This window comes from Solea solea, chromosome 5 (assembly GCF_958295425.1).
Source record: "Solea solea chromosome 5, fSolSol10.1, whole genome shotgun sequence".
Classification (NCBI taxonomy): Eukaryota; Metazoa; Chordata; class Actinopteri; order Pleuronectiformes; family Soleidae; genus Solea; species Solea solea.
The window spans coordinates 27,139,914-27,154,633 of NC_081138.1; the positions used below are offsets into that span (position 1 = coordinate 27,139,914).

Here is a 14,720-nt window from a genome sequence, read left to right on the forward strand (position 1 = left end):
ATGCAGCAGAGGAAGAGACGGCGCGGCTTCAGTCTGCCCTGAACCGTAAAAACAGAGAGTGCCAAGAACTGGTTCAGAGTCGTGATATCATCCAGAAACAGGCAGACCAGCAGGTTCAGGAGCTGGAGGATGCCCTGGGAGATGTCCAGAAGAGGATGCTGGATTCGGAGTGCAAGGTCAAACAGCTGCAAGCCCATGTAGTTGCTGTCAAGGAACATTTAGGAGGCCAGGCGAACGAAGAACTGCGTGTCCAGCTCCAGGATATCAAGGTCAAGTACGAGGGTGCTTCAGCTGAGGTGGGTCGCGTTCGTAACCGCCTCAAACAAAGTGAGAAGGCCCTGGAGGAGTACAAGTCCAGTGAGAGCCAGCTAGCAGTGGAGGTAGACCGGCTGAACCAAGAGCTGGGAGCTCTGACTGGAGAACGAGATGAACTCGCCGAAACCTTTCTAGAAATGCAAACCCAGTTGAAGGAGAGCCAGACTAAACGTGGCAACACGGTACCAGCCGAGAAATTTGACAACATGAAAAACCTGCTGTCTAATGCAGTTGACGAGAAGGAGCGGCAGCTTGCAGAGCTGAGAGAAGACTATGACCGTGTGCTGGAGGAGGTGGCAGAGCTCCATCGAAAGCTGGACTGTCCATTGTCACAGGGAGGACCAGCGATGATGTCTGCCGAGGAGCAAGAGCACATACGGTCGGCGCTCGAAGAGCAAAATGCTTCACTGAAAAGGAAACTCATGGATGTTACCACCAGAAGCCAGGCTCTCATTGAAGATGTCACAGAGAGCGAGGTGGAAAGAGACGTACTACGAGATCAGCTGGACGAGCTCAGCAGCAGGATCGAGACCGAATTCATATCCATAAAGGACCACGATGAAGTTCGCAGGAACATGGTGACTGCGTTGGAGGAGCTGGAGGACAAACTGGTGGAAGCGAGCGAACGTTATGGAAAAGCAGAGGGACAAGTCCAGCAGCTTCAAACCGAGAGGGCCACACTGCAGGAGAGCATGAGGAGTGTCCAAACCGCCCGAGACAGACACCAGAGTGAAATGGACACTCTGAGGTCTCAGAACGTCGACCTGAAGAAGAAACTTGAACTGCTCGAGAAGAGATGTGAAGAAAGGGATAAAGAGTGTGTGCAGCTGACCACGCAGAGCCAGACGCTGAAACAGAGCCTGCAGGGAGAGTATGTTTCCAGACAGCAGCACGAGCAAGTGAAGATGGAGTTAAGTTCCACCTTAGAAAGTGTTAAAGCCGACAAGTCGAAGTTGGAGACCAAGGAAAAGGAACGTGTGGAAGAACTGAAGAATGTGAAAGAAGGAAATGCCAAGTTGAAAGAAGAGTTGGAAAAAGTTCTGTTGGACATTAAAACGTTTTATATAAGCACAAAAGACCACAAAGCTGCCACAGACAAACTGAACGCTGCTGTGGTCGAGGCAGAGAAGAGAACAAAAGAATCATCAGATATGTATGTACTGGCCCAGGAGGAAACCGTAAAACTTACCCAAGAGTTGGAGGCACAGAAGAAAGAACTTGATACGATACAGGAGGCTATCCACTCTAGATTTATTCCACTGACGGCGGCTGCGGAGAAAGAACACTCTTACAGTGCCCAAGTCAAGGAGTTGACAGCCAAGCTGTTGGAAATGGAAGAGAAGCATAGCAAAGAAAAGTGTGCTGGAGAGGGCAACAGGGAGGAGAAGGAGAAACTCAAATGTGAGGTAGAATCTCTTCAAAAGAGACTAGATGCTGCCTTAGTTACCACTGAAAAGCACAAGAAAACGGAGGCAGAGTTTGTGTGTAAATTTGAGGAATTGACTCAGAAGTTAGCCAACTTGGAGCAACAGCACGATGAGCTCAATCACCAGAAAACCGATCTTCAACAGCAGAATGCCCTCTGCAAGTCTCAGATCCAGAATCTCCAGGAGCGTCTGAAATCAGAGTTGACACGGATAGCAACATACGACACGGAGCTTAAAGCACTCAATGATGCTATGCAGCAAGCCCAAGCCGACTGCAAGAAGGCGAGGGAGGCTCAGCAGGAGGAGGCCCAGAGGGTTTGCACACTACAGAAAGAACTGCAGGAGCGCCGTGGAGATCAGGCTTCTCTGCTGCAGCAACACTCCAGGGCGAAGGAAGAGATGGAGGCTAAAGTGGCTAAGCTTCAAATGGCTCTCCGTGAAGAGGAGGAGATCAACGCCCAGAGGGCCGAAGATGTGTCCGCCCTGCAATCTGAACTCCTTCAGGCCACACAGGCTCTGGAGGAGATTCGCTACAAGGAAGAACAGATGAACCAGCTGAAGAAGGAGAAGCAGCAGCTCAAGGAGGAGGTCGCAGACATGAGTAACAAGCTGCTGAGCTCAGGAGAAGAGTGCCAAGACGCCCGCCATGAGACTAGACGAGCGAGGGAGGATGAGAGCAAGGCGCGGACAGACATGGAGAACCTCCAGGAGAAGGGACGTGCCATTGAAAGAGAAATTGGAGAATTGAAAGAGAGATATGATGAGTCCCTGAGCACCATCTGTGATCTTCAGAGGAGGATTCAGACATCGGCTCAGCAGACGGAAGCGAAAGACAAGAAGGTAGAAAGAAAACGTCACTGTAGAGTTATTCACAGGCTCCCCAGTGTTCTGTCATGGTTTTATTAACCACACTGCTTTTGGAGCTGGCCGGATAAATATCACAGAATCCACTAGTTTAAAAGTATTTGTCATTTATGAGCTCGTTTCATGGCAGACACTTCAAAGTAGGAAAATCACAGGCAAATAATGAAATGAATGCCTGAGGTGAATTCATAAACGGAGCCATTGTTAATGTTCTCAATAAACCCTGTCACAATGTCCACCAAGGAAACGGCCTGAAGGAAATGTTCAAGTTCAAGCACTTTATTGTGTTCTTTGTGTAGCCAGAACAGAATTGCTTGTACATTTTTGAAAGAAAATGTGTTTTTGACCTTTACACCTTTTACATATAAAATATAAATAAAACCTTGATTTGTGCTCGTCAGATCACAGAGCTGCTGACGGACGTTGAGCGGTTGAAGCAGGCACTGAACGGTCTGTCCCAGCTGGCGTACACGAGCAACGCGCCCAACAAGAGGCAGACGCAGCACATCGACACACTCCAAGCTCAGATTAAAAGCCTTCAGCAACAGCTGGCTGTGAGTTGTGGACACACACGGCGCATATTAATGTATACATGCACAAAGTCCTTTACAATTTAGTCAGCTTTCCTGTTAGTGTTTGGGATTAATTTCATGAAGTTCTCACTTTAGTCAAGGAGTGCACTAACAATACATCACAAATGGTTATGTTTTATATCTATATTTTGGCTAATTTAGTCGTGTGTAAAAGTAAACAAATGTATTAGGATTACTCCTTTCATGCAGCCTGTATTTATGAAGGAAGGAAATGTCTGCTGTTTTTTTTTATGTAACATTCTGATTTATAATGTACTCAGACTACAAATAACGGAGTAACTCCTCTGTAGAAGGATTTCCAACCCATTGAAGCAGTAACCAAACTATCTTTGTGTCTCTCTTCCTCTGTGCTTGATCAGGATGCTGAGAGGCAACACAGAGAGGTGGTTTCAATTTATCGAACTCATCTTCTCAGTGCAGCACAGGTAAAAAAACACAAACAAACATGTTTTCCCTTCAACTCTGAATGTGCTCATTCAACATTAATATTCCTAATTGATAGATTATAGACTGTTGTTAAAGGCCCAGTGTGCACCATTTGGCAGTAAGTGAATGTTTGTACAAGTGTGGAGAAGCTTTAGAATAATAATCGTTTAGTTTATGGATAAAAGGTGACAGCCTTGTGTGTCTTGAAGTGGAAGCTTAGTCGGTTTTTAATGACTAAAGCGCTGATTTAATGAAGGAATGATTAAACTGAAAAGTGTTATATATATATATATAACAAATGTTTTCAAGGTCCTTGAAGGTTTAGATAGATAGATAGATAGATAGATAGATAGATAGATAGATAGATAGATAGATAGATAGACATTGATCATTGAAAGTGTTTGAATGTTGTGTAAGAAAGAAGTTCAGTTGATATTTAGGCCCTTGTTTCTTTCATGTCATGCATTGCTTGATGTGCATGGACTAGGCCGACGCAGAACAAACATGGAGTCATAATTACTAGCGGTGTTGTGGACACTGAGATTCCATGCGGAACAAAGAGCGAGTAAAGTTGAGCAAGAGAGAGCAAATGATGTGATGCTTGGGAAATGAAAATACCAAGATCTCTGTCTCACCAAAGAAAATGACGAAGACTGATTTTGACAGATCAATAAAAGTGGACGCCACCATGGGCGAAGCGACTCTTACAAGTTGCCCTCCCATCTTAAGCCGTGTCAGCACATTCAGTCCTTGAATTTGATGTCCACCAAGGTGTGGGGACCATGGATGGATTCTTTAGATTCAGTTTCTGAACCTTAACCTCTGTGTTTACTCTTGCTCTTTTTCCAAGTACAAAAAACAACATTGTTTAGGTCGAGAAATTTGTCCACAATTTTTAATTTTCAAGCTGGCAACAGAAAGTGCTGATTACACTTGTTCTATGGCACCACTTTAGAGCCTGCTGAGTATTTGAGGCAGAGACTGGGAAAATAAGTATTGTACAGGGATTAAATTTTGCGGTAGGCGACAAGTCATTCATCCAGAGGAAAAATAAAAAGGGTGAAAATGACTCTGTGTACTGATCTGTGAATAATGATTGTTTGTTTGCGTCTCATAGGGACACATGGATGAGGACGTCCAGGCCGCCTTACTACAGATCATCCGCATGAGACAGGAGTTTGTGTGTTAAAGCTTCTGCCGACTCACTCTCACTCTCACTCAACATTTTCCCAGTGTCCGTTTGCTGTGGCCCCTGTGGGTGCTCACCATGTGTTTTTGTCTTCCTGCAAAGTTTCCTCTCACAGGAAGTTCTGAAAAATCATTTTCTTCAAGTGTGGCTGGACTTGACAGCTCCCAAATATCTAACGCTGTGTTGTGGTCAAAGTCATGCTGGACTTCATCTGCCTTCTCTTTTATGTAGAAACCTTTTCTACACACACGATTCCATACATTTCTTTCAGATCTTTCATAGATGATCAGATTTCCCTCGTGGATTAAAACCCATTATGTTCAGTAATTTGGAAGTTATTTGAAGCGTGGGTCACCTCTCTCTCAGATTACTTGAATTGCTCGGCTGAAATGTAAAACCAACACGAACCCTTTTGAAGACCACTTTTCACATTCCCACCTGGCAGTCCGCTCTCATGCAGTGTTTTTTTTTTTTGTATTTAACAGCAATTTGTAACAGAATTTTTAAAGGGATAGGTTCACATTTTCTTGCACAGTGTGCAAATTTTAATGAGTTATTAGATGCGGTTATTATTATAATTATTGTAATAATAATAATAATAATAACAATAATTCCTTGTGTTCATACTAGCACTGAAGGAAATGAATAAAGTGTAGACTTTGTAGTTTACAGGGAATCAAAAACAAATTCCTGCTGGCATCAACTTGACGTTGTCATAGAGCAGTCCAAGTTGATGTTAACACCTTACAATGGCCTTTTTTTTTTTTTTTAAATCAAAATAATGTAACCCAGCATAGGGTTTTGTTTACAGGTTGACCTTCAGTTGCTTTAAGTTCAGTTTAGAAGGCAGTTTGTTTTTTTTGCTTTGATATCTGCAATTTTCACTTTGGAAAAACAACTGTTCTCAAAATACGCTGAGCTCGCTCGCTCAGATTCTGCTGAGTCATCGTATCAGCAGGGTGCAGCGGGTTGACCGTGACCTGTCACAGGTGTCGGCCGTGATGAGCTCCAGCTTCTCTTCACAGCTCCAAAAGCACAACCCTGAAAATGTCGTGGATCGTATCGTCTCATATCAACAAATGATAAACTTCAGCGTAAAACAATTGTGATGAAGGAAAATGTGAATCTATCTTTTAACACTCGTTCATGTCAGTTCAAACATTTCAGCTTCTTTCTTGAGCCGTTTCAGTCGGACCCTTATTTTCTTCTGGAGGTCCAAACCCTCGTGTTCTTTCTACATCATCCAAATACCAAAGACCTGAAGTTAATGCAAATCTAAAAAAAAAAAAAATAATCAACCAAACCTGTCATTTTGGTTGATGGTTTTGAGCAGTTTTGTGGTAGATTTGGAAGAGAGTGTGGTGGTGTGTGTGGTTGGTTGTGCTGGATTTGAGTCATGGAGATTTTGCAGAATCTCTTGCTGTGTCCTACAGGTTGCAGTGGCACGTTGTCCTTTTTTTTCCTTTTCTTTTCTTTTTTTTCTTTTTTTTTTTGAAACCAGAGTGTCCTCTAGTGGTAAGACTTGGCAGGCCAAGTTGATAGATAATTGTAATAACCAGTGCAGAGCCCGCGGGGTAGGCATTTTCTGTGTGTGTGTGTGTGTTTGGAAGCTGTGATATCTGCACACTTGTGCTCAACACTGGGGAAATGATAATATGAATCTGAATTGTGGAGGTAAAACTAATGAAACTACTAATATTTAATGCAGTGAAGTTGATTGGCAGCAGAATTCCTCTTTTCTCAATTGTGAAGCAGTGAAGGAGCGGATGTGCAGCTCTCCTACAGCGACGCGCGTCGACCCCTAAGCTCACCCCTTGTGACTCCTCATGGTGTAGTGTCGCGGCGTTGTGATTGTCGAGCGAGTCTCCTCGCGCCTTTACACTGATTATATTTTTCATAGCTTTGTACTTTAAATGACGAACTACAGTGTGACAATTGTGATAATTCAGCAGGTCTGGAAGTAGAGCGGCACAGAACGCGTTCAGGGTGATATTTACTGTAGGAACACAACAGATCTGTAGTTATGTGGATAATAGACTTCCCCCTTAACAGTTAGTTACATGAAGCACTCCCGCCTTTCTCCTTCAGCGAACTCTCTTTTGCCAAGTAATATTTCACGATCTCTGTTTTTACAAGCCAAAAAAACAATGTGTTTACACCAACAGATTAATGAAATGAATCTTGTTATTGCATTTTTATTACGCAGGCTTTAGAGAGCGACACTAATTCTTTCAGGTATTTCCTTCTGTCCTCCCACGTCTGGTCAGTGTAAACTATAGATATAATCCAGTTATAAACATACTTAAAACAGTTTAAATGGGTTGTTTCCTTTGGTAACATCATTTGTGTTTGTGAGTCAATAATACAAAATCAATAAAAGTGCCTAACATAGAAAACTACATTTTGTTCAGTGTTTTTTTTTTTTTTTACTTTTTTCTTTCTTTCACAATTTAAAGTGAGGTTTTGGAAGCTGCTGCTGAAATGAATGAGTTTAAATGTGAACTCACTATAGCAGTGTTTTGTTCTCACGACACAGGACAAGACTGTTTTCACATCATAACTCGTGGTACTTTATTTATTTATATTTACAGCAACTTTACTTTTACTCCACTACATTTCCCCGTAACTATCTTTGTTACTCGTTACTACCAAATAAAATCAGAAGAAGAAGAGTTGTTATTATGCAGAGCTTTTCTAGGGGTGGAATAAAGAGCTAGTTGAAGGCTAGAGTAAAAAGATACGTTTTAAGTCATCTTAAAATAATGTAACGTTTACATATTATTATTATTATTATAATAATAATGATATTGACGCAGAAGACACTTGGCAATTCAATCTGAGCGACCAAGACGTTCAGATTGAAACGGAATCAGAATCGCAGAATTCAAAACCACCTATGTGATTTGAATCAGCTTTTAAAAAATCTGATCCAGATATAATACTGATGTGTCTGCAGTCTAAACAAGGCCATGTTGCCTCACTTAGTCCAAGTTTCCCCAGAGCTACAACTGACCAGACGTTAATGAGCTGGCTAATATCTTAGCGGAAGTTGTAAGTGATGCTCCGTTGCACACATTCCACTGTGACACACTTCAGCCTGTGGAGGGCAGCATTTCACCTCTGAGTGTTCAGCCTGTCAGAAATCATCATGAGAGGAAGAAGAGCAGAGCTCAAAAGTCTTAGAAGTCGTCAAACATCTGCTTTCATTGAGACGTGTTTGCTACAGCGACAGTGTGTCCAGCAAGAGTTACATAGTGCTGCTTTAAGTTATACGTGTGTGTGTGTGTGTGTGTGTGTGTGTTGTTTTTAGCTTCCCACACTGTGAGAACACTTGAAGGTCATGTGGTTTCACTTTAAGTACAATCAACCCAGGAATGAGAGTGAGCAGCTCTCTGGCACACAGCTCACTTTTATCTTTGAACCCGTGCCTCCGTTGATTTGTCTGTTGCTCTTTTTCTCTCCTAGAGATTTATTTTTTATTAAACCCCTTCAACAGGACGCCGAGAACAGACCCGCCAGTTCATTTCAGACGGATTCGTGGCATGCACCGGCCGTCGCTGCATGAGCACGGGGGGGATTTTCCCCATTTAAAAAGTACAATATGGCTGGATTTGGCTTTTTGCTGGTTCTCATAATCAGGATGACTAATACCGCAACACAATACAGATTTGAAGTAGAAACTCAAAGTTTTTGACTCGTCCGTTCCTCATCCTGTCCTCTGTTCACACAAACTCAAACACACAACATACACACACACCCTCAAATTGATACAAGGCTTGTTCTGGGTTTCATTTCTTTGAGACTGGTTTCAAGTGGCAGCCTCCTCCCCTCCTCTCCTCCTCCCTCGCTCCCTCAACACTCCTCCTCCTCCTTCCTTGGTTTTATGATTCCCTTTTTTGCGGTTTGCACTGAATAAGCTGTTCTCAGCAATTATGGCAAATACAATTCAATCTGCTGCTAGATCTCTCTTTAATCTCATTTCCAGGGTCCTAATAAGTTCCATACATCCACTTGCGGCCATTCGGTTAACCGTCGTAACCCCTTCCTTGGCCGCAAAGGATCCCATCTTTATAAAATTCGTCATCCCTGGAAGGATCAGAGATGTTATTTATGTTGGAATGAGCCCCGGCCTCTCCACCGCATGCCTCACCAGTGGTAAACTGGCTGAGGAAGCAGGCGGGCGGTTATATACACATCAAATACACGCCCACATCTTTGCCTGCAGTCGTCTGAGCTGACACAAACGTTTATCTCAGGCAGCTGTCCTCCACCGCCGCAGCTGCTGCTCCTCTCTCCTCCCAACACTGCTGTGCTGTAGACGTCTGCACGTTCAGACGCGACTGCTCCACCTGTCAAACTCTTTCCTCCCTGACTTGTTCCATCGTTCGCCATCTATACTGACTTGTTTTAAAAAGATTAGATGAATATTAATATTTGCTCTGTATTTCTGTGTTGCTTGGTGATTTCACATGTCTGAAGTGGTATTTTATACGATGTTCTCAGGACAACACACGAATATTTCTGCCTTTAAACACGACCATTTCCATCACCGTCCTGGATTAAACTGCTGTTCTTCATCCTAAGGCCCGAGCTTGGATGCTAGGGGACTCATTTTTGTGAGGAACCTGTTGTTTTCCTTCAGATTATTATTATTAGAATATCCGTGGTTTTCCGGTCATTTTGGAGGCGGTTATCATGCATAAAAACTCTGGAAACTTGGCATGGAGGTCAGATGTGGCAAGATGCGATATTGTCCCTGTGGTCTGACCTGTGCATTGCACCAGGGCTCTATAGGGCCCCCTCAGGTGAAACAGGGATGGAGCTGAGGTCAGGGAACTGCTGCACTCCCCGACTTGCGTTTAAAATTTGTAATTTGTTTACTCTTTTCAACTCATTTATGGTTTAACATTGCTTTAATTCATCTGTTCCATAATTTAATCCCCCGAGATTGAAACACACATACTTTAAGTATTAAGTATCAGATGGTGACATGCACAGACACGTGAGAGGGAAATGTTGTTGTCTTTGTCTTTTATTCATCCATCCGTCCATCTTTTACCACTTTATCCTCCACATGAGGGTCCCGCAGGGGGCTGCTGGTGCCAATCCCAGCTGACCTAGGGGGGAAAGGTGTGCAGGGTACACCCTGGACGGGTCGCCAGTCCATCACATGTTTCTGGACTGTGGGGAGGAAACTGGAGAACCCGGAGAACCCCCTCCCCACACACACACACACACACACACAGAGAACATGCAATGTGCAAAATACTAACACAATGTTACTGTTCAGCTTTTCATCGTGACTCGCCGTGTTTAATGTATTTCCTGTGTGTGTGTGTGTGTGTGCTGCACACAGGAAGTGATTCATTTTATGTCAGGACTGTGCGTCTACGACTCACCATAAAAAACAACAACCAAATAAACCCAAACAGGTTGATGTCTAAATGAGAGACGGTGTAAAGTACAGGGAGCTGTAACTGAGCTAAACCCTCAGTTACTCACTTTGCCCTGTCATCATCAGCCTCGCTGTTCTATCATCCATCTCCCCTCCCCCCCTCCGTCCTTTCCTTCTTCCTGTTTGACCTTCTGTCTCTCATCCTTCCTTCCTGGTTAATTCCACAGGTCGTGTCAGACGAGAGGCCTGTGCCGTATCTGTCTCCCCGGTGTAGCTGCTAACTATTTCTCTGTCACTAATAGGCCATTACTCAGGCGGTGCTGGACGCTCGGGTTGTGAGGCCACACTGAGGGCAGCGAACACGAGGCCAGGGGGCCTCTCTTTTTTCTTTTTTTCTTTCTTTCTTTTTTTTTTATTAGTCCCTCGAGGAGCTGGACTGGTCTTGGCTCCAGGCCGAGACGGGCGAAGCCCTTTTAATGTTTTTGCTGAGCTCCAAAGCACTTTGTTGCCTCAATAAAGTTCATTTATGGGATAATAAGGCTCTGGAGGACACATGGTGTTGATTTGACTCGAATGGTTTCAGTATGGGTCACATTCCTGAAACCAGCGCTCCGCTGGTTCTCGCCCTGCTCTGCATCTCCCTGCTCTGCATCTCCCTGCTCTGCAGCTCCCCTTCGTTTCATCATCTTTTTCCACTTCTCACCTTTCCGCCGCGCCTCACCTCGCCGTCCCCTGCGCTCTTTAGTCTGCCATCGTTTATTATTCTCCGTCCTAACACTTTGCCAGAGTAACTGTGTGATCCTGGGCTGACCTGGGATTTGCACACCTGGGAATGAGTAGCAGCGGGGGGGAGGGGGGGAGGCAGGAGGCCCTCTCATTTTCGATACGATTTATTCCAGCGCTTTGAGGGGGAGAGAGACGAGGGAAGAGAGTCGATCAGAGGAATGAAAACCCCTCGAGGCCAAAGAAATCTGGAGGAAGGTCAAGCTTTACATGCTTGGTGTAAACCAGAGACACATCACAGGTGTGGAAGAACACGTATGTGTTCAGACATATTCCCGCACAAATCTTACGTAAGCATTAACCGTCTTCCCCCTGAAACCCAGTGAGGACACTGAACACCACCGTGTGTTCAGTGTTTTTCTTTTCCCTCATTAGTAGCTGGTTAACCTCTGAAGCTCAGTGTATCTGCTCAGCTTTTCTTCCTCCATTCATCGACTTAGTGAGAAACAGATGGAGGCCCAAAGCCGCCTGTCAAACTTCCCACCACTTCTTTTTACACTAATGTCTTCCTCTCAAACGGAAAATCGCCCCGGTTTTGCATGTCTGTTTGCGGCGCAACATGTGAGTATGTGGCTTTAATGGGAGAAGGCTTTTGGGGGAAACATGGCAGAGCCGGCCCACCTCTGGTTGCTTCAGCCACTTTGACGACATAAGGCCTGAGGGTGTTCGCTTGAGCTTGTTAACGCGGTCGGAAAAGGCTGCGTTTGATTCCGTGAGGAGGCCTGGATGAAGCGCCGCGAGCCTGGAGGAGTGGCACTGATTTGATGCTGGCATTTGGGAGCCGCTCCATTTTCAGTTGCGGTATCTTGGTGGACGGCCAGTCCTGCCAAAACACACTGCTGATGTGAGGGGTGAAGATTTATCACGTGTCGAGGGCATAACTTTACATATTACTCTGAGACGAGCAGCAGCAGATCCCAACTCTCCATCTCTAACCTAAACCTGTTTGGGAACGGTTACAGTTTTTGCCGCAGGGAGGTCGGGATTCACAATTTACATCTATTGAATCAAATATCTGGAAAAAGATATCACTTTTCTGTTTGTGTCTAGATTAAACAATTGAGATGCATTTCACACTTTTTAAAAGCAGTGAATTATATTGTTTTTACAAGCTGCAACTGCTAAGAATAAACGTTATGATTAGGCAATGACAAATTGAAGTATAGGCTTGTTTCTTCAATCAAAATGTACAATTTACTATTAGTATTACAGTAATGGTGACACCATGAGTTGATGTCTTTGAGATGACATGGAAACACACGTATGTACGTAAAGTGCGCAACAAGAAACGTCAACTTCAAAATAAAAGCATGCATGACGTTAACTTATTTACGTTTATTTACTTACTTCCAATAACCCGTACACCTGCCGGTCAGGAATGGTCAAGTGGGCCGGACGTGGCCCTCAAAAATGTCAATTTGCATATGTTAAAAACAACAATCACGACATTATCATAGACCGTATTCATGTATCTTGCCCATCCATACCTAAAACTCCCGCTCCTGTATTCGGTGCTTAAAGCTGCAAACGCTACACAGATGCATCATCTTTTAAGTTGAAATGAGAGAAAACATTTACAAAACTCCAGTATCACCATCATCATGGAGCCGTTTGTGTTTGTTTTGTTTCAGTCTCTTGTTTGAGGTCTCTGCCAACTCCTGAGGGAAATATCTGACTGTTGAGCTACTAAACGCTCGTCTTTGCTCGCCACGGGAAGCTGCTGACTGTGTCTCTCCTCTGATTGGTGTTTGGCAGCAAGTGCACGGTTGATTTTTCTTCTTCTATTAAAAACTGCTGCCTGCTGCTGCTGCTGCTGCAGCCACAAATCAAAGCAGCTGTGGGATCAATAAGAGATAAAATACTAAAGAATTCATTTTACTCACCAAAAGTAACTCATCAATGAGCACGAGCTTTGTTTGAGGAGCTGTAATTTGTCTGGTGTGAAGTGTGTGATACTGTACTGCCTCACACTAAAGATGATGAAATGATGGGGATGTCTTTGGTGCTCATTGGCATGGTCTTCGTCTTCTTCTTCTTCTTCTTCTTCTTCTTCTTCTTCAAGGCCTGAGGTGCCCCTGAGCAAGGCACGGTGCAGAAAAGTGCTGGTGTTCACTTCTGGTGTGTAAAAAGGTCAACTTCACTATCGTTTGCTGGCTGAGCCCAACCTGGAAGTACAAGTATATTGAATCGCCACTAGGGGCAGACTCTGCTGGTTGTATGAAGGCATCTGTTTAAATGGAAAATATCTGTAAGGAGAAGGAGAAGGAGGAGATTTAAAGGTCTAATTGCTAGTTTCAGGTCTGAGACCCAGTTGGCATGTTCTCTCCATGTCCCTGTGAGTTCTCCAGTTTCCTCCCACCGTCCAAACACATGCAGAGGTTAACTGGAGGCTCTAAAGTCACCGTAGGTGTGAGTGTGAGAGTTAATGTTTGTTTGTCTCTGTGTGTTTTGTGGATTTTGCCGTTGAGTGTGTTGAATTACCTCGATAAATGTACACTTTGAAAACATTTTTCGTGGCCTTGTATGTACACACTGCATGTTTTGAAGTGTGCCGCCCAGCAACACTGATTGCTGAAATCCTTCCCTCTGTAGGAGCTCTTTAATCAGAGGTGAAGCGGCAGATTCAGGTGAAAACTCACTTTTCATATTCACTCAGGTCTGCTGCATTATTATCGCAAGAGAACAAAGAGAAATACCATCATAATAAATGTCCCTGTGGTTTAGTAGTTTATCAGTGGATTATTAAAAAGATAATAGCACCATATTGTAATCCGGTGCTCTAGACTTGACCCGGCAGCAGCCACTAATTCATTTACAGCGTCGTCTTGGTCTTCGTGTAATTTGCTGCCTCGTGCGTGACCTAAAATAAGCCTCTGCTTTTGCTTTGTAGTGGGCTGATGATGATGATGATGATGATGATGATGATGATGATGTAGTGGTGGAGGACGTTCATTTCCTCAAGCGGAGCTGGGATTTCAGTAGCAAAGAGGTCAAAGTGTCAAGCGCTCCAGCGCTGGTTCGTGTCTCAGTCGTGGTTTTCAGTTGCTGAGTTATTGTCTTGGTCGCACTGTAGATTATTTACCGAGGCTGACTTCAGATCAGCTTTATTGGACGTGGAGCGGTTGGTGGTTACACAAGGCGACGTTGTCACACACACACACACACACACACACACACACATACACATACACACATACACACCATCTAATTAGACACATAAAAGGCAACAGTTTTCTTTGGGCAGGAGTTCACAGGATGGAGACAAGCTGTAAAAAAACGGATACATGTGTTTTTTATTTTTGCTTTTCCTCCACATTTAACAACCTGAAGTCAAACGGAATCAAAACGTTGTCGCAGTAGATTTTGACTAATAATTGCTTGGATCTTCTCTGATGATCACATGATCAAGTTTATTTTCTTTAGTATATGTCATTTCACACACTTGAAGTCAACTCCTTTTTCTTACTTCCTGTCCATCAAAGCCGTCGATGATTCCTCGAAATGAAGTGAAAATATCCACTTTATTTTTATTGCTGAGCATCACAGATGATCAGTTATTGTACGTATTTGTTAACGGTTGAAATCTTTATATATTTAATGTTTCCTTTCCTATTGTCAAGTTGTTGACTCACATTTTAACTTTTAGGGGGCAACGTTTTATTGTAAAACCAGGCTTAGGTTACATAGTGTTTTGATTTTATATTAGAAAAGTACTGTCACAAAATATG

At 43.7% G+C, this 14,720-nt stretch overlaps 1 protein-coding gene across 1 annotated transcript in view; it reads left to right on the forward strand.

The window, feature by feature from the left end:
• The window catches only part of uacab (uveal autoantigen with coiled-coil domains and ankyrin repeats b), a 22,815-nt gene extending 15,602 nt beyond the window's left edge, over positions 1-7,213 (forward strand). Inside the window, 5 exon segments of the mRNA XM_058628937.1 lie at positions 1-2,582; positions 3,008-3,160; positions 3,559-3,624; positions 4,743-4,776; positions 4,779-7,213. The exon segment at positions 1-2,582 is cut by the window's left edge and continues 133 nt beyond it. Of these exon segments, the coding sequence (XP_058484920.1) occupies positions 1-2,582; positions 3,008-3,160; positions 3,559-3,624; positions 4,743-4,776; positions 4,779-4,939 (2,996 nt within the window). The 3' untranslated portion in view covers positions 4,940-7,213.
• The last annotated feature ends 7,507 nt before the right edge of the window (positions 7,214-14,720 follow it).